Source organism: Boleophthalmus pectinirostris, unplaced genomic scaffold (genome assembly GCF_026225935.1).
Source record: "Boleophthalmus pectinirostris isolate CB_2022bp ecotype Guang Dong unplaced genomic scaffold, ASM2622593v1 HiC_scaffold_18, whole genome shotgun sequence".
Lineage (NCBI taxonomy): Eukaryota > Metazoa > Chordata > Actinopteri > Gobiiformes > Gobiidae > Boleophthalmus > Boleophthalmus pectinirostris.
Window position 1 is genome coordinate 45,798,245 of NW_026571133.1, and position 26,011 is coordinate 45,824,255.

At 40.7% G+C, this 26,011-nt stretch overlaps 1 protein-coding gene across 1 annotated transcript in view; it reads left to right on the forward strand.

Moving 5' to 3' along the window:
• Positions 1-26,011, forward strand: part of cacna1bb (calcium channel, voltage-dependent, N type, alpha 1B subunit, b) — a 397,100-nt gene that overhangs the window by 16,947 nt on the left and 354,142 nt on the right. Inside the window, exon 3 of the mRNA XM_055153227.1 lies at positions 4,253-4,392. Coding sequence (XP_055009202.1) covers positions 4,253-4,392 — 140 coding nt within the window. The remainder of the gene's footprint in view (positions 1-4,252; positions 4,393-26,011) is intronic.

Sequence of the window (26,011 nt, forward strand, 5' to 3'; positions counted from 1 at the left end):
ATGGACCAGACCTGGACTAAACCAGGACTAAACATGGACCAGACCTGGACTAAACCAGGACTAAACACGAGGAGTCAGTGTTTCAGTTTTGGGCATCTAAAACCTGGAACACTCTGAACGTGAGACAGGCCTTTGTTTGTTTCGCTGCATATGACTGACAGGTTTTTATTCCACACTCTTCTCTCTTTTATTTTAATGCAAATTTGATGATGATCATTTTGTTTTTATTTATGAATTTAACGTCTTCCATGAAGCCCTGAGCGACAAGCAGTAAAAAAATAGGCACGTTTACCAATAGTAAAGAAAAAAAAACAGTGGCATCTTGTCTTCACTTTTTATAGACAAGTGTTTTTGGGAGGAAATCTGTGTACGGAGATGCAGAAGTGTGTATATTTGTACTTAAAGCAACAAGGACAACTTTGGACATACTGAAGTTTTCACGCTACACATTTTCATCAGCTCCTCCTTCCACAAAGTTGTCCCACCATCGACTGGTTCTCCAGGTCTCGTCCAGATCCATCTGACTCAGTGTTGGGGAGTAACAGATTACATGTACCAGAGTTATGTAATCAGAGTACAAATTATGAGTAACTGTATTCAGTTACAGTTACAGTTTCAATGAGTGGTAATTGGATTACAGTTACTTTGTTGAAATAAATGGATTACATGGCAGTATTTTCCTGTTTTCACATTTTGGGCTATATCCAATTTTTGTAAATTTTATTTCGATAATTCCACTCATGGCCAGAAACCCACACAGAACGCGGCAGTAAGAGCGATGGAAACGTCTTGTTCACGTTGGCGGCGTCAGTCACACAGTGGATGAGGTTGTTAATAATCGTCATTCTTAATAATCTGATTTTGCATCATTTTGAGTAAAAAACATCCAATATTATTGATTTTTACTGGCGCCTTTATGTTTGTACTGAAAGTGATGTATTTATTTATTTTTTAAATAAACAATATAACACTAACAGTAGGGTGAACTAATTGAAGGCAGCAGTGATCTCATATAAAAAGCATTTCTCTATCAATAATAGTTTGAATCTGGTTAAGGAAAGACTGGGCTTTTTATTGTTTGTTTGTTTTTTTTTTTACATCAGACAAAACATCTTCGTCTTTGCTTCTGTAAACAAAAGTCTGTTCATGGAGACTTGGGCTCAACAGACAATTTGAAGAAAACAAACAAGAATTTTCACGATGTGGTTGCTACATTCATGTAGTTGACATGACAATATCAAGTAATCCAAAGTATTCAGATTACGTTACTCACTTTAAGTAATTTAATGGATTACATGACAAACTACATTTTGGGGTGTGTAATCTGTAATCTGTAGGGGAATACATTTTAAAAGTCACCTTCCCAACACTGCTCTGACTCACCTGAGACCAACTGGTGCATCCAGAATGTGACAGAGGTGATTGCAGATCTTTCTCTGTTCACTAATAGTATCTCTGCACATTCTCTACATTTGCTGTTTTGCCTCCTGTAAGTTTATTAGAGCTGCCAGAGAAGTTTGAAGGTCCAACACATGGAAATGATCCCACATGTTTGTTTCTGTGTACTGTGTGTGACGTAAACCTGTACACGACCTGAGCACATCTGACCAGAGTTTTGTGTCTTGGGCAGTGTAGATAGAAACACTACAGCAAAGCGTATTCAACTTTTCCTCTTTGGACGGTGGTTTCAGATTTTTGCATTTTTAAACGCCGTCACCGTCTAAACAAAAGGCACTTCCGAAAAAATCTTTTGACGTTTTTACCCACAAGTGTTCTCGTGTAAACAGGCTCTCATTTTTTTGGAGTTATTGGTAAAAAAGGGTTAGAGAATGGAGTGTGTCTCTCTTTTTTTTTTTTCTTGTGCTTGCCGCTCAGGGCTTCAGTATATTTCTTAGTCTTAATCAAAACACTTCAAATTTGTGTATGAATTATGCTGTACAAATAACTTCTTGCCTTGCCATGGGTGTCACAATGCAGCGATTAACAGTTTTAAATATGAGGAAAAATATGTGAAACATTTTTGCGTTGGCCCATCCCTCTCTTGTTCGGTTGAAGCTGTGCTCCTCCGCTGAGCTGGACCTGAGCTGATGTACAATAGATGCTGGCACCGCGGCGTTCAGCAGGCCGCCCTCCAGCCCTCATTATGTAAGTCGTGTTTTGTCGAGGAAACTCTGAACTCAAAAGAATATAGAGCCTGTCAGTGTGAATGCTTCTCGTCTGCGCCGCGCTCCCGTTGGCTGGCGGGGGCTCGGGGGGCGGGCTCTCGTCCTGTCAGTCACGTTCAGAGGAGGAGAGGTTTCCACATGGCTCCAGGCACTGTTGGGGAGTAACAGATTACATGTACCGCAGTTATGTAATCAGAGTACTAATTTGTATTCTGTATTCAGTTACAGTTACTTTCTCAGTGAGTGGTAATTGGATTACAGTTACTTGTTTTTGTTTTTTTTGTTTTTTTTCTCTGTAATTCCACTCATTGCTGGACAGTAAACCAGGTCTAAACCAGGACTAAACCAGGTCTAAACCAGGTCCAAACCAGGTCTAAACCAGGTCCAAACCAGGTCTAAACCAGGACTAAACCAGGTCCAAACCAGGTCTAAACCAGGTCTAAACCAGGTCCAAACCAGGTCTAAACCCAGGTCCAAACCAGGTCTAAAACCAGATCTAAACCAGGACTAAACCAGGTCTAAACCAGGTCTAAACCAGGTCTAAACGAGGTCTAAATCAGGATTTAACAGGTCTAAACCATGCTGTGTCTCCTCGTCTTCTATCAATAATATTTTTAATTTAGTTCAATAAAGTCTGGACTTTTTATTTTCTTTGATCAGACAAAACTTCTTATGTGAAGATTTCCTCGTCTTTGCTTCTCTACAGCAAATCAAGTAATCCAAAGTATTCAGATTACGTTACTCACCTTAAGTAATTTTATGGATTACGTTACAAACTACATTTTGGGGTATGTAATCTGTAATCTGTAGGGGAATACATTTGAAAAGTCACCTTCCCAACACTGTCTCCGGGGAGAACAGTGGAATAAAGACAGACACAGAAAGCTTGGGTGGTGTCGTATTCTTAGTCTCAGTTGCTGTGCCAGTAAATCAAAAGTTATGATCATATTGAAGAACACTTTGTCCCGCTGATAACCCCAGAGGAAAATAATCGAATGAATCACGACGTAAATAAAACAAAAAGTACAATTAGTGGTGGAGAGAGTTGTGAAAATGTGGACTTTAGCCATGTTCTGATGTTGTTACCTCCTCAAAACAAAACTTTACCCACAGTGGTTTTGTTTCATTCACGTTTCATGTTTGTTTCTTGTGATGTCATGAAGTGGTAGCTTTCACATGATCAGTCAATCAATCAAACTTCATTTAGAGAGAGCTGTTCATACAAACATGCAACACAAAGAGATTTACACTGATTAAAAACAATTAGACATTTCCTTCTACTCACTTGGGTCTTGAGATGATCTCTGAGACATCTCTCTCTCTCTCTCTCTCTCTCTCTCTCTCTCTCTCTCTCTCTCTCTCTCTCTCTCTCTCTCTCTCTCTCTCTCTCGATCACTTCACCTTCTCTCTTTTCACTACTCTCTCTCTCCTCTCTCTCTCTCTCTCTTCATCTCTCTCTCTCTCTCTCTCCCCTCCTCTCTCTCTACACTTTCTCTCCTCTCCCCTCCTCTCTCTCTACACTTTCTCTCCTCTCCCCTCCTCTCTCTCTACACTTTCTCTCTTCTCTCTCTTTTTACTTTCTCCCCTCTTCCCTCCTCTCTCTCTCTTTCTACACTTTCTCTCCTTTCCCTTCCTCTTTCTCTCTCTCTTCATTGTCTCTCCCCTCCTCTCTCTCCCTCTTTTCACTTTCTCTCCTCTCCCCTCCTCTCTCTCTTCACTTTATCTCTCTCTTCACTTTCTCTCCTCTCTCCTCTCTCTCTCTTTTCACTTTCTCTCCTCTTCCTTCCTCTCTCTCTCTCTCTCTCTCTCTCTTCCGTGTCTCTCCCCTCCTCACTCTCTCCTCACTCTCTCCTCACTCTCTCTCTCTCTCTCTCTCTCTCCACTTTGTCTCCTCTCCGCTCCCCTCCTCTCTCGCTTCACTTTCGTCTCCTCTCCTCCCCTCTCCCCTATTCTCTCTCTTCACTTTCTCTCTCTCTCCCTGTCCGCCCTCCCCCTCTCCCCTCCCCCTCTTCCCTCGCTTCATTAGGCTCTCTCTTAGCCCTCACAAAGACGTGCTCTTCTGAATTGTCCCCTGTGTGTCTCCGTAGGACGACACAGAGCCGTACTTCATCGGGATCTTCTGTTTCGAGGCGGCCATTAAGATCATCGCCCTGGGCTTCGCCTTCCATAAGGGCTCGTACCTCCGCAACGGCTGGAACGTCATGGACTTTGTGGTGGTGCTGACCGGGTGAGTGAGTGCACCGACTGCGGGAAAAGTACTCCAGTCTAAGTGCTCGATGAAATGTAGATGTACTCAAGTAAAAGAACCAAAAGCACAGAACGTCAGAATGTCTCGAAGTGGCCGTGCTGTACTCTAGTAAATGCACTACAGTGTACTCAAGTAGTACTCAAACAAAAGCACTCGATTACATGTAAAAGTAAACTACGCATGAAACTGTAAAAGTAGTGATGGACAAATGAGTCGGAGCTCTGGAGCACGTCTGGTTCTTCCTGAAACAAATCGCTCTGAAGCACTGCCTTGGAGCTCGTCTCGCAGCAGCCGCTCACGTGACCAAAGTGTGGAAGTGTTGGCCCCTCCTCCTACTGCTTCACTCTGCGTGTCGATCGCTTCAGTGTATCAAAGCGTTTCATTGGCTTGGCGAATGTTCAGCTCTGTGATTAGTTCAGAGTAGGGATGGGCATGATTAATCGATTAATCGATAATTGATCATTAAGAATTTCATCAGTTACTTTAATTTTAATCGACAAACCAAATGTATGTTTCTGTGTGTGTCGTGACCAAACAGGTGTGTACATGTGTCTCTGCATCAGAAGGAGCGGGACACAAACAGTGGGTCAGTCTGTAACGTACCGAAGCACAAATGTGTATTTAACGATGATTTGTACAAGAAATTCCACACTTTCCGTTGTGTTCGGGACAAGTGTGAGTCCATGTGCACAGTGTATAAAGCAGCATATGTTTCTGTGTCCAGTGGGAAAAAGTTTTGCCAGGTGAGAGTCGCGCAATGTGGATGACGAGGCCCCGCCCCCCTCCCCCCGTACGCTGTCCTGGTTTTGACAAACGCAAATCTGGTTAGGGTTAGCTAACCCTAACCCACTAACCTGTATTCACCTGAGTCATGTCTTTTAATCCGACAGAAGTTGAACCACATCAGCGACACAAGAGCTGGAGTTTTATCTTCACTTAGTTTATACAAATTAGCGATGCAGTTTTAAGTTTGGTTTCTGTGAGATTTGAACAAAACTGAATTAAACACATTCTAATGTCAAACGGGCTGATGTGGCTCTAGAGTGGTTACGGTTTATATGTCGTAAAGTTGAATTTATTTATGCAGATTAGTAGTGCAGATAGTCATAATAATGATGATAATTTTAATATAAAAATTTTAATGATTAATCGATAATCAATCGTTGATTCTTCCGACGATCGATTAAGAAAATAAAAAATAAAAAATTAAAAACAGAAGTATTCCAGAGTCCTTTACTGAAACATCATGGACGGTCAAAGCAATGCAATGTCTTAGTCTAAGTTTACACTGAAACGAATCCGCGTATCACAGTATCGGAAACGATCTGCGTCCAGACACGTCGTTTCTGTGTCCACAATTCCTTCCCTATCCACACAACTTTGAGCATATTTATTTACATTTTACAGAAACGAAACTTAAAACCGCATGACCAATTTGCATAAACTGAGCGCTCAAAAAAACAGCTCGTTATTGTGTCGCTGATGTGGTTCAACTTCTGTCGAACTAAAGGACACGACTCAGTGGAATATGAGTGTTCTTTCTGTGACAGAGGGGTGTTCTGCTGATGGTGAGTCTGTTCTGTGTTTCTATCGTGTTGGAGATGGTTCATGTGAAACTTTTCAGAGATTATACGTGTGCAGGTCGTACACACAGACACACGTTTATATAAATGGACAGATATTCTCCGTAGCGCAGACGCAGAACTATACTTTGCCCCTTTACTCTGCGAGGCTCCTGACTTCGGTAGCCGTAATGCTCCGACAATCCATCAGGCGGTGTGGTTTCATAGCTTACCAAAGTCATACTAAACCATTTTGACAAATTTTAGAGCGCTGTGTACCACGTAAAATCTATTCAAGATTAATAAAAAAGGCACAACGGATTATAAGGTGTGTTGATTTTTGAGAAAATTAAAGGACTTTTAGTGAGACTTATAGCCTGAAAAATACAGTATCTTTAGTTTTGATACAGATGCATGCATGTCCCTCATTGGTTAATCTACCTGTCACTTAACAAACATGTGAGTCTGGTCAACAGTGAATTTCTCTGTTTTCAGACGGGCATGATTGACAGGTGGATTAGTCCCTTTATATCAAAAAAATACAGAGATATAATTCTAGATTTGCCAGGTAAATCATGGCCCACATATCCTATAGGAATTAGTACATTTTAGGAAAGGGACCTGCATGTTGATTCTTATTAGTGTTTGGCACATTGTAACGTACGTACAACGACAATCTGTTGTGAACTACAGACGTCAAAATTACTCTTTTTATTTTTCTGTCCTATTAAAATGAATAAAAATTAAAAATCTAGCATCTTAGTGTTTTGGTGCACAGACCTACATCAGTGTATCAGTGTTTTCAGGCATCCACACGATGTCGGATCAGATCTGTACTCAAATGAATTCGTGGGAGCTGGAGGCACCAGGTTTCTGGAGCCGTTTTATTTATTTTATTTATTTATTTTATTCAATGAGACAGGAACAGCGCACAGTTTTGACATGAACCTTAAAAGGAGAGATGCATGTACCAGGTTGTAGCACCGTCTCTGGGCAGGTTTATTGATTGATTGTATTTAACTGACCTTGGCTATCAACTGTTCTTCCTGGGGAACAGTGAGGCATGTTTTGGGGGAAACTGGAGCACCTGAAGGAAACCCATCCAGACACGGGGAGAAACATGCAAACTCCACACAGAAAGGCCCGGGCGACTCTGGCAGCCACTCAGCCACCATACCACCCCGCTGGATTAGTGTGGACACAAGGGCACAAGCTTTAAAAAACAAAACAAAACACTAAGTACTACTATAAAGCACCTGAAGAGGTCACATGACACACCTCATGTGACCCACAAAACTCCATTTATTTTTTTAGTTTTTAGTCTCCTGACAGATATGTACAAGATGTCCTCAAACCAGTGTTGGGAAGGTGACTTTTAAAATGTATTCCCCTACAGATTACAGATTATATACCTCAAAATGTAGTTTGTAACGTAATCTATTAAGGTATTTAAAGTGAGTAACGTAATCTGAATACTTTGGATTGCTTGATTTGCTGTAGAGAAGCAAAGACGAGGAAATCATAACATAAGATGTTTTGTCTGCTAAAAGAAAATAAAAAGCCCAGACTTTACTTAAACAAATTACAAATATTATTGATAGAAGACGAGGAGACACGGTCCACACAGCATGATTTAGTCCTGTTAATTCCTGTTTTAGTCCTGCTTTATTTTTGGTTTAGTCCTGGTTTTAGACCTAGTTTAGATCTGATTTTAGACCTGGTTTAGACCAGGTTTAGAACTAGTTTCAACCTGGGTTTAGACCTGGTTTTAGACCTGGTTTTAGACCTGGTTTATACCTGGTTTATTGTCCGGCAATGAGTGAAATTACTGAAAAAAAAAAAAGGGAATAGCCCAAAATGTGAAAACTGGAAAATACCGCTGTGTGCATTTATTTCAACAAAGTAACTGTAATCCAATTACCACTCACTGAAACAGTAACTGTAACTGAATACAGTTACTCATAATTTGTACTCTGATTATGTAACTCTGGTACATGTAATCTGTTACTCCCCAACACTGCCTCAAACACGTTATCTGAACTTTATGTATCAGGCAGATGTGAAAGAAGTGTAGACATCCCCATGAACTAAGACGAGACTGGAGACACTTTACCTGCTGTTTGTTCCATGTGCTGCTTCGCACTTTACCAGAGTCATAAACTCTATTCACACAGGATTAGTGTCATCTGTGGACCTTTGGTGATTTGTAATAATTGTGGAGGATGTCTGAGAGCTTAATCCCGTACGAATGCTCCATGGCTGTCATTTCTAAAGTCAAAATTTGGCAGCAAATGACATACTGTATTTCACCAAATATAGACGATAATGTGATCATGATAACACTAGTCCCATGCGAATCTGCATCTCAGAGTTTGTTCTTGTAATTGAGCCTTTTCTTTTCTTTCCGTGTTCTTTTCTCTTTCAATCTCTGTGTCAGTAAACTAGACTAATTTACAGACTTGGTTTATCCCGTGCGAATGAGCCGTGAATAACACAGAGGTGGGGCGGTAATTTCCAAATTACCAGATGTCCCCAGGTTGTACTTATCCCGTGTGAATAGGGTCTTGTATTTTTGCTCTAAGTGCACAGGGATGATTTATTTATTTTGTTAAAGAGGGGTTATTTTACTTCTGTGAGGTATTACCCACTAACACAGGACATATTTAGATGTGACCTACATGTCACCTTCCTTTTGCTCTGCTCACAAAATCACTCCCCCTTCAGAGCACACACAGCATAACCAGAGTGCATCCTGCTAATCAAACTACTGCACATGTTTTTCAACTTTTCTTCACAAACTGCTTCTCGTTTGGTGTAAAACTACAATTTGTTTTTACAAGAGGTATTATAGCACAAGATTAAGTCAAATTTGACCTGTCATACACACTTTGGAGTGGAGAGTTTTAAGTCTAATTTTTGGAGTAAAAGACCCACCTTTACTCTAAAAATCCTTTTTTAGCTTTATTCATTTTAACACTTTTTATTTGTTATTATTTTTTAAATTCATGATTTACTGCCTTTTATGGTACACATTTTATCTGTGCAAATAAAGTGCACTGGATTGAATATTGATATGGATCTAATATTGAATATTTAGCTGCACTTCAGTTCAAGTGCCCATGAGTTACTCTCAGTTTGTCCTCTGACGTGTGTTTTTGGACAAACTCATGAGTAAAATGGAAATAGAAGATATTTGAATTTAAGTATAATTTAAAGGGAAGGTATTTCACAAAATCAATTTCTCTTAGCTTTGTAACGTTGTTCCCTCATCAAAAACATGCTTGAAAATGTTTTAGAGTCATCCATACATGTCTGAATAATTTAAAGATCTCTCGTAGGCCCTACTCAAACCCTACTTACGTTTATCTGTGAGATTCTGTGCAAGGCTCCGCCCAAAAGAGGCATATTGCACCAGATTAAGTCCAGTTTGAGAATCATCCAAACCTGTCATAAATGTAAAAACAGTGGAAGAGCGTGTCATCTGTGACTCTTCACTGTGGCGTCTCCTGATTTGACCCACAGAGCTGAAGCTCAACGCTGTATTTGTCTCATAACAGCTTATTCCCTTTCTGTAAATACTCCTTGTGGGTTACTGGATTACTGATACGGGGCCCCGCGCTCACCGCAGCTGGATCCCTCTGTACCACTGTTAGGTGTGTGAGCGGTTACCATGGCGACCGCAGCCCAGAACGCCGCCATGTACGACATGTTTGCTTTGTGCTCCGCTAACGATAAGGGACACGCTCCCTCTCTCTGTCTCATGTCAATGGGCTTCTCCGCACGTGCACGCTCCATCCCCGTGCGCACGCTCAGCTCCACGTGCACGCTCGTTGGTCGTGCGCGCTCGCAGTCCGGGGAGAGTGCCGGAGGGCCCCTGGAGCATGTCTGTGAGTGGGATTAGGAGGTGTAACAGACAGAAGTGTTGTCCAGTGATACACAAACACATGGTCAGGAACATGCCAGGTTTCATTTTTGTACACACGGAGGAAACCGTTTTAGAAAAAAATAAAGGTCCAATATTATGACAGTTTCGGGTCAGCAATGGGGTCAGACGGGGGAGATTCTGTCCCCAGTTTTATTTCATTTGTATTAAGATGAAGCGTCAACAAAGCTTAAAACATCTATGTAGCATCCAGTTGAATTGAGAAGGCCAGAACTGATGGTTAAATGACTTTTTAATCTTTCCTTGCCGTGTCATAGAACCAACGTAAGAGCTACACAAGAACCAAATAAGAGAAATAATAAATAAATAAGATTACAGCATCTCCAGCTCATTACTTTCATCATCATCATCATCTTTATTCCGGACTCATGGTCTATTTAAAAAAAAAAGGACAGTGACAATACAAAACAATAAACACTCATGTTTTTAAAAGACAACCGTACCAGTGTCTCCACATATTGGACTGATATCTTATTGCACTGAATCTCAAATTTGTGAGTGACATTATAATTTCATTGTCTGATTTGTTCAACATTGTTTAACCGTTATCCATATTTAACATTAATTCGATACAAATAACAAGAAGCTCAAATATACATTCACAAGTAAAACAAACCTTGTTGCAATCTTTAGTTTTTTAAATATAACTTTTCACCATTGTTTTGTTTTTCACTGTTAACATCGCTCTGATAATTTTGCATCCTTTTTGTATAACAAGCTAATGTTTTTACCTTCACTTCCGCTCACACCGGATTCACCAAAATAAAATCGCAACTTTACTATTAAATGCCATGGACTGTGTGTTAATGTACATAAGAGCTAACTTGACCTTTACAATCTAAAACTGGTTGTGTGGCTGGAAATCTTGTTGTGAATCATTTATTTATCAATCATTTATTGTTTGCTGATGATTTGGTTGTTTTCAGTCTGAGTGTCAGGGAATTTACCCCAACCTCAATCATTAAAGAACAAGCCAGAGACACAGTGGTTCGTTTTACTTGTGCAAGGAGTAGAAGAGAGCTGCTTGCCTCATCCTAACTGAAGCTCTCTTCTCTCGAAAGCCCTTTTATTGTAGAGCATCACACAATTATCACACAATAGGTTACATTCATTACATTACATATTGTTCACATGTTATCTCATGACTGACAAGCTTCCGCTGACACAGCCCCCACTTACACACTGATTTCATACTCTAGGTGGTAGAAATCCTCTAGTAACTCCCAAGAGTTCTGTGTTAACCTCATGATGTTTACCATGACTAGTTGTTTCTCCTGGTACATTATCTTAATGAGTCAGCCGACACATCATCCATATCACCTGATACAGCTTGAACACAACAAAACAAGACAAAACAAAAAGCCAATGTTGATAACTTTATACTACATCATGATTACCTTTACATGAATCAGCCTTTAAATGATTAACACTTTAAATGAGAAATGCTTATAACATAAAAATTCTCTAACACCGATCACGGCTGGTCTCCAGCAGCTACATGTGTTCAGCTCACAGTGTGGAACACGATATAAAGTATAAAACAACCAAGAGTCTGGTCATGATCTGTAGGACCAAAGAAGATAAGCACATGAGATTTCCTGACTTTTGTCTGTCAAATGTTGTGTTGTCTGTTACAACAAAAATTAAATATCTGGGGCAGATCATCAGTGCGGACATGACAGATGATGATGATATGTACAGACAGTGCAGGACGCTCTATGCTCAGGTAAATCCTCTTATGCGTAAGTTTGGTTCTTGTACAAATGATGTAAAGTTGTTGTTGTTTAAATCATATTGTACAGCCTTGTACACAGCTCACCTCTGGACTAATTATAAAAAAGCCAGTCTGCAAAGACTGCAGGTGTTTACAATGACGCTTTACGGAGCTTTTGAGGAGCCACGATGGACGAGTTCGACTGAAATGTTTGTTACTGCTCGAGTGAACACTTTGGAAGCTGCACTAAGAATTTTAATGTACAGTTTTATCTGCAGACTGAACAAATCAGACAATGAAATAATAATGTCACTTATAAATATAAGATTCAGCACAACAAGATATCAGTCCAATATGTGGAGACACTGGTGTGTGTGTCGTTTAAAAACATAAATGTTTAAGTGGACCATGAGTCAGGAATAAAGATGATGATGATGATGATGATGATTACCCAAAATTATTGTGAGCTTTTAGCCACGTTAGAATGTTTTTGCTTCATCAACTATATACCCGCAGTTGTATTTCGTTTCATTCACATTCATGTATGGAGGATTTTTTTTGGTTCAAAATGATGCAGCAGCCTTGTAATTATGATCACCAAAAAAAAAAAAGAAAAAAAAAAAAAAAAGTGGTGGTAGGGCAAGCTAAACATTCATTATCTATTGGCTTTTAGGTTGTCAAACAAACTCCTTATGTTTCTAGCGTAACTGAGTTGCTCCACTTTTCCCAACTGTCCATCGTGTAGCCCTGCGAACGTCCTGGCTAGGGATGGGCATTCGATGAAATTTTCTTAATCGATCGTCGGAAGAATTAACGATCGATTATCGATTAATCATTAACGTTTTTATATTAAAATGATCATCATTATTATTACTATCTGCACTAATCTGCATAAATAAATTCAACTTTATGACATATAAACCGTAACCACTCTAGAGCCACATCAATCCGTTTGACATTATAATGTGTTTAATTCAGTTTTGTTCAAATCTCACAGAAACAAAACTTAAAACTGCATCGCTAATTTGCAAAAAATAAGCGAAGATAAAACTCCAGCTCTTGTGTCGCTGATGTGGTTCAATTTCTGTCGGATTAAGAGACATGACTCAGGTGAATACAGGTTAGTGTGACCAGATTTGTGTTTGTCAAAACCAGGACACCGTACGAGGGGAGGGGGGGCGGGGCCTCGTCATCGACATTGAGCGACTCTCACCTGGTAAAACTTTTTCCCACTGGACACCGACACATATGTGCTGCTTTACACACTGTGCACATGGACTCACACTTGTCCCGAACGCAACGGAAAGTGTGGAATTTCTTGTACAAATCATCGTTAAATCCACATTTGTGCTTCGGTTCGTTACAGACTGACCCACTGTTTGTGTCTCGCTCCTTCTGATGCAGAGACACATGTACACACCTGTTTGGTCACGACACACACAGCAACCTACATTCGGTTTGTCGATTAAAATGAACGTAATCGATGAAATTCTTAATGATCAATTATCGATTAATCGATTAATCATGCCCATCCCTTGTCCTGGCAGAACATTCAGATTCCTCATATGAGTTGAGAGACCAGTTGATCAAATCCATGATTCAGTTTAGATTTGGAAGAGTAGGGCAGAGAGTCTCTCAAAAAAAAAATCAGGCACTAGACGAGACAAAACGAGAGAATTGACGCAGCGAAGAAAAGGGCAGGAGAGGAGAGAAAAATGTGACTGCCTTTGTCTAGAGCCAGAGAGAAAGAAATAATCCGTCCTTATAATAACCACATCGTTGTATAAGTCGCAGGGTGTGCTTTAAAGAGGCCGTGATGGATCCGAAATGCCTGTCCGCTTGTGAAGAGTAAATGATGTTGTTGTTTGTAGAAGCACATACCGTGGTGTCTGTGGGCTGAGCAGATCTGAGAATGAAATTATGACATGACTCAGAGATTAGATTAGATTAGAGGCCAGTGCACGGGGAACAGTCTGCTCAAGTTGTGTTTGTTTTGTTCATCTGTAGTTCTCCACAGAAACACAGAAGAGAGTTGTTGTAATGCTGTTTTAGTTGTTAATGGTCTATGCATCGCCTCCAGCGCTGATACAGGTTTTACTGGAGGGATTCTCTGAGGACCGAGGGCCAGCTCCAACTCATCAGGCCTAAAACAAAACTTAAAACCAGGAGGACGGAGCCTTCTCTGTGACTGGCCTCAACGCTCTGCCCCCCCATGTCCCAACACCCCCACGGTGGAGAGTTTTAAAGGGCCCATCTCATGCAAAATCAACTATTCAGAGCTTTCTACCTTCTAAGAGTGATGTGTGGGCTTTGTATTTGTCGCCGAAGTGGTTTTTAGATCGATTCGGCGTTTTATAAACAAATTGCAGTGTATTTCTGCCACCCTCCCACGTGACAACGAACTAAAGCTGCTACAATGATGACGCGTTTGACATAATAGAAGGCGCTTCACACCCGACCCCCTCCCACCCTCCACCGCATCCACCCCACATCAGCTGACAATTCCCTCATGAACACCTAAACAAAAGCGACAGCATAAGATAATCGTTATATTAATTTGATCTACTAGTGTTTATTAATACTTTACCAATCAGTAATGTTCAGCTGATGTGGACGCGGTGCTTGAGCTTCGTGCTCCTCAAAGTCCTCGTCCGATTCCGGGTCCAACACATGCGGCTGAACGCGCTGTATCTCCATGATGAATAAAAGTTTATTCCTACCACTATCAGGGTCACACCTGTCTCCCCCTCCCTCCCTGAGATGGACGGAGGAAGGGCGGCTCACTCGTCGCCTACGTCACGTTTGGAGGGCGGAGCCTGTGCTTTCTCAGGACGGGCGGGGGGAGGAGCAATAGTCGGTCTTTCATAGTTCCTGGTCTGTGACTGTCTCCAAGAAATCAGTAAGATTTCACAACTATTGTGGAATGGATGTTCCAAAACCCAAATTGTGCTTGTTTATGTGCAGAAGATACAATGTAAAAAGAGTTTTTTTTACATGAAATGGGACCTTTAAGTCTCATCTTAAGACCCACTTTTACTCTCTGGCTTTTAACACCGCGTGAGTTTTGTGCTACTCTGTGTTTTTGATTTAATTTAATCAATGTATTTTCCAACAGTTTTCCCTCCGTTACTTTTCCCTCCGTTACCATGACCTTTCTTAATAAAAAATCTCATGACTCAAAAGTTTTTCAACCTAATCTTGTACCATATGGTAGAAAACTATATGAAGCAAATATTCAAACCAGTTTGTTAAGGATATGGAAGTGAGAACCAAGAGTTATCACTGTTTGGATTTATTGCCCAAAAAGTGCTGCATATTTCATTCCCTCCGTTACCAACATGAGTTTTTAAATTTTTTGTCAATAACTTGAAAGAATATCACAGGTTTAACTTGACCCTGTTGGAGTGTAACTCTTTCCTACATTCTGATACTTTACTTATTTCAATAGTCCCTCTAGTTTCTGAATAAGAGACATTTGAATGTCAAAAATCTGCCCCTGTTTCCCTCCGTTACTGCTTGACCAGACCCATTTATTTTATTGTATTCATTTTTTTAAATAATTTTTATCTTTATGCATTTTAACACGTTTTATTTATTTATTTTTTATTTATGATTTACTGTCTTTTATTGTATACATTTTATCTGTGCAAATAAAGTGGATTGAATATTGATATGGATTCGATATTGAATATTTAGCTGCGCTTTAGTCCAAGTGCCCATGAGTTACTCTCAGTTTGTCCTCTGATATGTAGTTTTGGACAGACTTATGAGTAAAATGGAAATAGAAGATATTTTTTATATTATTTTAACACAAGTAAAAGTTAATTTGTGAACTTAACTGTAATTTAAAGGGAAGGTATTTCGCAAAATAGATTTTTCTTAGCTCTGTTATAACATTGTTCCCTCATCAAAAACATGCCTGAAAAGGTTTTAGAGTCATCCATGCATGTTTGAGTAATTTAGAGATCTCTCATAGGCTCTATTCAAACCCTCCTTATGTTTAGCTGTGAGATTCTGTGCAAGGCTCCGCCCACAAGCCTACGTCCCCTGTGCTCCCACACGATAATTCTCCATAACATGCTGGTCGTGTTGTGATAGCGCTCTGAAGGGGGAGTGACTTAGCCTGGAGAGCTAAGGGAAGTGAGACTCACAAAACATGTAAATATTAAACCATCTACTTTGAAATCAGTAGAGAACCGCGTGACTGTTTGGACACGTGTCTCCTGATTTTGGCTCAGTTCTTCAGACCCACTCTCATTCACACTTATTATTATTATGATGATGATTATTATATGTGGGTATTATTTTAGAATTGGCTTTTCACTTGAACAATGGCGTGATTAATTAGGGAGGTCTGACTGCAGAGCTCTCACTTTGTTCTGAAAATCCTCATTAACCTTTCGAGGCCGGTCTCCTCAGCAGGTTCAGACTCACAAAAGGCTGTTTCATCTGAATCACAGGTTTATACTGAAGCCACGACGGGCAAAACTCATCAAATCAACCTGCTATTGTATGGAAAAGACCAAAGCAAGGGTCATATGTGCTTGTGTGTTCACAGTTTGGTTTAGTCCTGGTTTAGACCTGATGTAGATTTGGTTTGTTACTGTTCTAGTCCTGGTTTAGTCCCTGTTTACTTCCAATTTTGATGTGATGTATGTTTTATGGTCACAGTACTAACATTTCAAACCCAATTTCTACACCAAGGAAGAGACTTAATACTCAATACTGATGATCATTAAAAACACTTTCTTTAGACAATAGAATGTGATTTTCAACATTAAATGGCAATACTTTCTTTTATATCATCTTATATAGCTTTACATCTGTATAATCCAGCGGTTCAGGTAGATTCTTTAGTTGTACAAGTCTAAACCAGGTCTAAACCAGGTCTAAACCAGGTCTAAACCAGGTCTAAACCAAGTCTAAACCAAGTCTAAACCAGGTCTAAACCAGGTCTAAACCAAGTCTAAATCAAGTCTAAACCAGGTCTAAACCAGGTCTAAACCAAGTCTAAACCAGGTCTAAACCAAGTCTAAACCAGGTCTAAACCAGGTCTAAACCAAGTCTAAACCAAGTCTAAACCAGGTCTAAACCAGGTCTAAACCAAGTGTAAACCAGGTCTAAACCAGGTCTAAACCAAGTCTAAACCAGGTCTAAACCAGGTCCATGTCTATATGCTCATATGCTTAATTTCTTTTTTTAAGTGTTGATACCTGCTCAAATGAGTATCTAGTTTTGATATTAGTTTTAGTTTTGTTTAGTGTGTGATTTTTAATACTTTTGGCAGCTCTCGTGTGTGTAAATGCAGCCATATAATCCTTTATTATGCATGTTCAGGCTCTATATGTGCTTTTTTATTAAGGTTGTCTCATAATTAAGTAAAACCATGATGTCTGTGTATAGATAATTAACTCAGGCTAATAACAGTCACTGCTTGATTTAAATTTTTGCCATAATTAAGCAGCCAGCATTTTAGTTTGATGTGCCCTACCTTTCATTCTGCACAGACGGTGCTCGATTGATGCGGCGTCCACACAGGGGCGTGAGGTCAAGACCACACTGCAGCGGTTTAACAGCTCAGGTCTTGGTCCAATAAAGAGTCCAATTCACACTAAAACTCTGCTCCACTTAGACATGAGAAATATGTCCATGAAGGAAAACCTGTTCATTCACTCACACAGACAGTTAATGACAGATTTATGTGGTCTCCACCCACATGCTCATGGCCTTTAAAAATACTCGTGCATCTGTCCTCTGGAGAAAACACAGAATCAGCAAACGACACACCGGAATAACTTCTGACAACTTTTATTGTGTTCATATTTGACAGTGTGTGTGTGTGTGTGTGTGTGCGTGTGTGTGTGTGTGTGGTGTTCTTACAGACACATATTGGACCTTTGCATATAAACCTACAGACTTCACAGATACTCTGATCATGACATCACTAAAAGGAACAGTGTGGGTTTACACACAACAAACACACTGGAGATGTTTATATGTGCTGCTGTTGCAGTACCAGCGCTCCCATCACACACGACGCACAGTGTGTAGAGCATCGGTGCTCTGAGGGCACAATCTCGACGGCGCTGAGTGTAAATGCTTCCTTGTCTAATTAAACAGGAGCATAAAGAAGGCCACAGAATTTTTTATCATTTCTAAACTCGCAGTAGAACTTAAGTCTGTGTCTCTGCACTCTCTCCTCAGAGTGTTTGAGATGTGCACAGAACCACAGCAGAAGCCACAGTTTCAACAGAAACACATCAGGGCCTCAGTCCATCAGGACTTGATTGTCTCTTTCTATAATCAGAATTGTGTACAAGAATCTCTATGTTGCAAACTTTCAAACCTATAGTTTGTATTTTTTTCCATTAGATTTGTACTTTCAGTCTCTTTGCGATAGGCTTCCTGTGTGTGTGTGTGTGTGTGTGCGTGTGTGTGGGTTTGTGTGGGTGTGTGTGTGTGTGCTGTGTGCACATGTGTGTGTGCTGTATGTGCTGTGTGCTGTGTGTGTGTGTGTGTGTGTGTGTGTGTGTGCTGTATGCAGATCTTGGGGGGTGTGCATGTGTGCTGTGTGTGGGTGTACTGTGTGCATATGTGTGTTTGTGCTGTGTGCATGTGTGTGTGTGTGTGTGTGTGTGTGTAGTGTGCAGATGTGTGTGTGCTATGTGCATGTGTGTGTGTGTGCTGTGTGCATGTGTGCTGTGTGCGTGTGTGTGGTCTGTGCTGTGTGTGTGTGTGCGTGTGTGTGTGTGTGTGCATGTGTGTGTGTGCGTGTGTGTGCAGTGTACGTGTGTGTGTGGGGTGTGTGTGTGTGCAGTGTACATGTGTGTGTGTGTGTGCGTGTGTGTGCAGTGTACGTGTGTGTGTGTGTGTGGTGTGTGTGTGTGTGTGCAGTGTACGTGTGTGTGTGTGTGTGTGTGTGTGTGTGTGTGTGTGTGTGCAGTGTATGTGTGTGTGTCGGGTGTGTGTGTGTGCAGTGTACGTGTGTGTGTGGGGTGTGTGTGTGTGTGTGCAGTGTACATGTGTGTGTGTGTGCGTGTGTGTGCAGTGTACGTGTGTGTGTGGGGTGTGTGTGTGTGCATGTGTGTGTGTGTGTACGTGTGTGTGTGGGTGTGTGTGTGTGCAGTGTACGTGTGTGTGTGTGTGTGTGTGTGTGTGTGTGTGTGCAGTGTACGTGTGTGTGTGGAGTGTGTGTGTGTGCAGTGTACGTGTGTGTGTACGTGTGTGTGTGTGCAGTGTACGTGTGTGTGTGTGTGGTGCGTGTGTGTGTGTGTGGTGCAGTGTGTGTGTGTGTGGTGTGTGTGTGTGCAGTGTACGTGTGTGTGTGTGGTGTGTGTGTGTGCAGTGTACGTGTGTGTGTGGGGTGTGTGTGTGTGCTGGTTAACAGGTCACACTAAACACTTTTTTGCTCCACACCTTGATCCTCGCTGCTGTAGACGAGGCTCAGCTCGTTCTTGTCCATTGGCCTGTAGTTTCTAATAAAAATGCTTGTTGTTAATGTGAGTGTGATGTGGCCCTGCAGACTGCTGCTGGTATTGATCATATTAGAATGACCGATAAGAAGTGATGTAGAACATGAGAGGCCATCGGTCACACACAACACACTGCACTTTCTATTGATTCCACTGCTCCGTCCAAAAGCTTATTTACACAGCGCTGTGAGCTCCAGGAAGCATTTGAACACATCTCAGTGTTCAGTGGACAGTTCTGTGATTCTGCTGTGGGCCTGTGGTGTGGCTGTGTTTTGGTCCATGTAAGCATTTTTTTTTTTTTTTTCATAGTCACGCACAGAGAGAGGACAGGTTTTTACACCAGGTGCCCTTGGGAAATACGCAGGAAGAAGTGTTTTGCTCAAGGACACATAAAAAATATGCTCCTAAAAGACTAAGGATACTTTCATACGTGCACTGTTTTGTTCAGACTTCCAGAAGGACTTTGACTTGACACAATAGAGCATAATACATTTTATATGAAGACTGGGGCAGCTATTATATAACATATTAAATATTAAACACTATATATGCGTTTCAAACAGACAAGCATGTTTCTTCACACATTTCATTTGTCATATCCGTGACTGTCAGCCTGTTGAGGTGATGCTTAAGAACCTATACTTTATTCTGTAAATATAAATGAAAATAGCTCACCCGCCAGCTGCCGTGTTCCAAATAAGAAGTGAGCATGAGGGTGAAGTGGTTCCTCCAAGCTCTGGTTCCACTTGACTTCTATTGAAAAAAGTGCAGCCCTCTCTCTGTAACTGCTGCTGGACCAACACCTACTGTCTCCATGGGGATGTTATTGCTTTTGTTGATTTCTGTTGTATCTTTGCAACAAGAAAATACAGATGTACCCAGTCAAGCAGAAGTAAACAGCAAGGCCAAAAATTCAAGTTAATGCATCTGATATAAGAATGTATTCAACAGATACATATGTACTCTAGTTTATGAAACTGTTGACCTTTTTTCTGTACGATTTTTGGTTCTAAAGTTCCATACGTTTTAAACAGACCATGTATGAAACATGGAACAAAAATTATTTCCCAAATTTCAAACTGTTGATGAAGGTACATGATTTTTCCAAAAAAAAGTATTTAAAATGATAAAAATTTGCTTGGAAGGACTGACATATTTTATGGAAATAGTTTCCTTTCATTTTGAAGTAATATTAAAGTATTCGTAAGAAAAAAGGTGATAAATTATACTTTACTTATTTCAATAGTCCCTCTAGTTTCTGAATAAGAGCTATTTGAATGTAAAAAATCTGCCCCTGTTTCCCTCCGTTACTGCTTGACCAGACCCAGATGCAGTGGCACGGGGATCATTCAACACTATCTTTAAAGGGACAGTCTGGATTTTTGGACATAGGGCCTCATTTCCTAGTGGTCCAGAGTGTTGAAGACGTGTGGAGACACTTTTTGAAATATTCCATCCAGTCCTTGTATTTGCAGAGGTCACTGGTGTTAGACTAGTGCATGTCAATGGTCATAGTTCTCCTGCCACTAAAAACAGTCTTACCCACTCCACAAAACACCCCAAACAAATCTATTATTACACCAGACTGTCCATTTGAATGTCCAAGCACCAGCATTGTGCTTGGACATTGCTTGACCATTGTCCTCCTTTGACAACTGTATACAGACAGTGACGAACCTTCTTGTAGCTGTTTTTTTTTTTAAGGTATTTTCTTAGCAGTAAGCTCCTGTAAATGAAACAATGCAAGATACATTAGGTTAATGTCATAATGCGGCACGATTTCCAAAACTCAGATACCAAAACTTATATCGAAACTACATCCTCATTGGAGCAGGTATCAATACTTTAAAAAGTCTCTTTCACAGGACAGAAATGAACCTTTCCTGAAGCTTTAGAATGATCTGGAGCTGCATCAAAACAAGTGTAAGAGCACATAGACTAGTATACACACGGACCTGGTTTAGACCTGGTTTAAACCTGCTTTAGATCTGGTTTAGATCTAGTTTAGTCCTGGATTAGATCTGCTTTAGACCTGGTTTAGACCTGGTTTAGTCCCGGTTTAGACCTGGTTTAGAATTGGTTTAGACCTGGTTTAGAATTGGTTTAGTCCTGGTTTAGACCTGGTTTAGTCCTGGTTTAGACCTGGTTTAGACCTGGTTTAGACCTGGTTTAGACCTGGTTTAGATCTGGAACACTATGGAACTTACCTGGACCATTGAAGGATTACACAGATACATATAAGGCCAGATCGAAACAGAAAAGAAAGTTCTATTATTGAAGTTTTACCCATTATCATTGTGGTATCAGGATCAGTATTGAGTAATGAGTCTATGCAAAAGTTCAAGAACATACGAGTGGAGACGAGCAGACGGCAGACCCCCCACCACAAATAGCACCTTTTACAGTGGAGTAGGGCTGAGTGAGAAGAGAGACTGCATTCTGCCGCAATCTGGCTTATTAAAAATGAAAACGTGTTATTGACCTGACTTTATTACACAAGCTAATGAATCTTCGAGCCTGTTTGCCGCTCCAGAGTTCCCCTGTGCCCTCTCCTCCACACCACTGCAGGCTGTGGCAGACCTTTACCGGCTCCTGACCGCCCATCTCACACCACTAATAAGAAAACACACCCCCAGGCCTGATCAATGGAGTCCCTGGCAGCCAATCAGAGCTCTCGATCGCACTGAGCCTGACAGTCAAAGCTCCTGTGATTAGGGCCCCACTAATATGGCTTTTTTTTTTGGAGCCAATATGATACCGATATACCGGGCTTTGGAGGTGCTGATAGCCGATATGACAGCTGATATATTTAGTGGTGTAAAAATTCACTGTAAATCTTCAACAGATTATAACATTTAGATTTGACTCTATTGGATTGTACGTAGGGTTTATTCAGGCGACATTTACTGTGATTCTGCCTCTTTACGTCATATTTAAAGACAGTAGGTCGGCCTAACGGCATTTTTGCATCACATTCTTACCAGTAAACAAAGTAAAATCTACCACTGTCAGCCTTTAGCGGTTATCGTAATTGTGTGCGCGCTGCAATAATTAATTATATGCGTACATGAGGATCATTCACACCTCTATTCACAGCTCATTTACATATCAATGCGTGTGTACAGACACTATAGTCACAGTAGGCCAAGGTAAGAAAACAGGCTGTTATGTGTGGTATTTTAGAGGATCTTATCACTAACTAATGAGAAAGATCCAAAAATAGCTTCAAAACTGGCACATTTGCAACACAGCGCTCACACAGGCTCCTCTCAGATCACAAGTCTGTACTAATAAGTGTCCATTTAATCCTGACTCAAAAACGAGCCTGAGTAAAAAGAATATAATCCAGCATGTTGACAACAGCTGCGTGTGTCCTCTGTCTGTGGGGACAGTGCTCTCTTCTCTGCATTCACACTTTGATAAAATAAGATAATCCTTGATAAAATGTATGTATTGTATTGATAAGAGAATCCTTTATTGTCTCCCATGGGAGAAATTTGTCTTGGGCCAGGTGTAACATGCTTTATCAAAAAACAGGACAACGCAACACAAAGCACCACATAAACAAAACCATAGAACACAAATAAATATGAGACCAAGTCTGACCGCGAGTGATGCACCAAAAGGACTCTTAACTTATTCTTAACAGACGAGCCCTTTGCATTCTTGTATTCTATTAATAGAAAAACAGCTGTAGTTTTGTTGCTGGCCTAAAGTGCGCTGAAGTTCACTTTTATTTATGGTCAGTATCTTACATCAAACACCTGAGCGTTTTAAGCGGCGCTTCAGTGCAGCCTTAAAGCACACTGGCGTAAACAAAAGCATGTGAGTCACGTGACACATTCAGGGACAGCACGGCGTCACAGACACAGACAAATTAATCTTCTGGTAAATAATGATGCGGCATCACATATTAGAACATTTATCTGTCTGTAAATGTTATTCAATTGCTGTAATATGGAGAGTCTAGCTTTTTAATGAGTTATAACATGCCTATGTGGGCAATCGCGTCATATCGGATAGATTTAGGCCGATATGTGTCCAAGTGCCCATATAGTCCAATAATATTAGCCACGCGATATATCAGTCGAGCCCTACTTAAAGAGAAAGATGTAATGGTGGTTTTCTGATGGAGAGACTTTTCCAAAGATGCTTTCCGGTTACAGAAGACTGGAGTCACTCTGGGACAAAGAGGACGTCATGGGCAGCGGCAGAGCTGTCACTGAAATGATCACTGTCAGTGTGGGAGGGCATAAGAAACACTTGTCAAGCTCATGGTGAAATCTGAAAGGAAAAAAATGGCAAATTCAGCTCTATCTAGAGAGAGGTGGGCAGAGGTGACTTCAAAATATTACTCAAGTAGGAGTATGAAGTAGGAAAGCACTACTCAAGTCAGAATAATGGTAAGAGTACTGAGTAACTATGCAATAGGAACAACAAAACATTAAAGAGGGGCATGATGCTAAAACGAATAATGATAAAACAATAAACTACTCCAACTTCTCCATTCCTTTACTTTTCATGTTGTAGTTCTTCTTCTTTACTTGCCGCTTGATCGATCTGTCGGAAAATAGAGTCCCGCGGTCATTTCCGTTGTGGCTTTTTGTTGCGTTGTCGCATTTGTATTTGTTGCGGCGTTTGTGTTTGTTGTGACCCCTCCGTACTGTATTCACCCAAAACTATTGTGTTTAATAAGTTTCGTTTTTAACGCTCGGAGACCCTCATCTTTGCTCTCTGTGCTAAGTCACACCCTTCAGAGCGATATCACATTACAATCCTCCATATTACAACTACTCCACATTGCATCAGGTTTGTGAAGTTGTAGTGTTTTGTTTTGTATCATTTTTGCATAATTATGTATGAAAATGCATGGTTGATGGTTGACGTAGGCTTGTGGGTGGAGCATTGGACAGAATCTTACAGCTAACTATAAGGAGGGTTCGAATAGGGTCTGGAAGAGATCGCTAGATTACTCAAACATACATAGATGAAATATGAAACCTCATGTTTTTGATGAGTGAACAATGTTATACTTCCATTCAAGTACTTTCTACATACTAAATATATGCAGCATGTGTACAAATCTAAGTCCGTGTTTCTCCTGGAGAGCACCACACCTCCACAGCCCCAGAGGGAGCTACTACAAGATTACTCCGGAAGATCCCATTTACACTTTCCATATCACACACTCTGGTCTGTATATTTAACGCTTCTGTGTTCGCGCTCATTTACAAATCTGTACCAAAACACCTCACGTCTAAGACTAATTTATGTACACCTCTTCAGGCTCTTCTTTTATTCATTGAGGGTTTCGATTGTGTAAAAACAGCATGATGTGGAGTGAACAATGTGGGTGAGGTTTGAACTGGCTACCATCCAGTTAGTGGGCGAACGCTCAAGCCATTTAAGTTTGTTTTAGTTGTTTTTGTACATCTGCGTTATCCAATCACAACCAAATGTTCTGCTTTTTGGGGTCTAAACTCTACATGAGAAGTAAGACCTAATCTCATTTATTACATCAAATATTAAGATGCACTAGTACTGATACTGGTATTGAATGTCAGTGCCGATCCAGGAAAAATAAAAATTGCAATATCTGTTATCGGTTACATGATATCGGTTTGGTCAGTACCCTGGTTGGACTCTTCACTGACAGATGTAGGCCCAGGACGTCTCATAATGTTTGAACTTTAATTCTTACAAAGCTGTTCAATTGTTACTTGCAGAATACATAACACAATTAGATCTAAGTTACTGTATTTTTTGGAGTATAAGTTGCTCTGGAGTATAAGTCGCACTCTTTTGGGAAAATTTATTTTATAAAGTCAGAGACCAGGAACCGACATTTCATGTTGAAAGTCAAGTTCTAGTAATAACAATAGAAGAGAGAAGAACAGACTGTTAACGTCACATATGAACAGTTCTTCAGATAAACTATAACAAAAACAACAGAACAGAACAAGTTTACCAAACTCTCCATCTCACTCCAAATCACTAAATCCATTCAATTCTTCATCCTCGGTGTCACTTCTGAGTAACTCGGACTCGACCTCCGGAGGTAAACTGAGTGCTGCTTCCTCTTCTGTGTAACTGTCGTCAGACTCACCATCAGTTCCAGATAGAATTATTCTGCACCCTCCCGGTTCTTGTGAACTTGTGTTCTCCATCCCCACTTTCCACCAGTCCCTCACAAGTTTCTCGCTCACTCCAAACTTTCTCTCTGCTGCTCGATTACTGTTTTTGGCTGGATATTTCACTGCTTGCAGGAGGACAGCAGCTTTTGCTGCAGCAGACATGAGCAGTAGGGTGTGAAGTGACAGCGGTACAGGAGTAGAAGATACTGAGACACAAAACTAGAGCTTCTCATGGCTGTCAGTGTGAACATTTTAATATATAAGTCGCACCAGAGTATAAATTGCAGGACTCACCCAAACCATGAAAAAATGTGCGACTTAGAGTCCGAAAAATACGGTAGTTGTGTTTTGAGACAAAATAAATGCCATTTTCAATCCCTACACTGGTACTGGCAGATACCTAAAGACCTAGTATTGATATTGGAACTGAAAAAACTGTAAAATATGGTTAAAAAGAGGTGAGAGGCTAATGGTTCTGCTGCTGCGGTGGAGATGTGACCTGGAGTTCTAGCTGCATTTATGTGATTGGTTAAGAGGCAAAGATAGCAGGCTGTAAATTGTGATTGGCTGAAAGTGGAACACTGAAGGCAAAGCAAGAACATCCAAGTAGGATTTGGAAGAGACTGTGCTGTCCTGCGTTGGCCCCCCATCAAACGCACACCTACACACAAACTAAGTCTATCATTTGTGGTCCATTTGTGTTGTTTCGTGCTGCAAAAAGTTTTGTTTGTGCTGCTTTAGTTTTGGAGATATTAACAATTCTTTTATAGGTC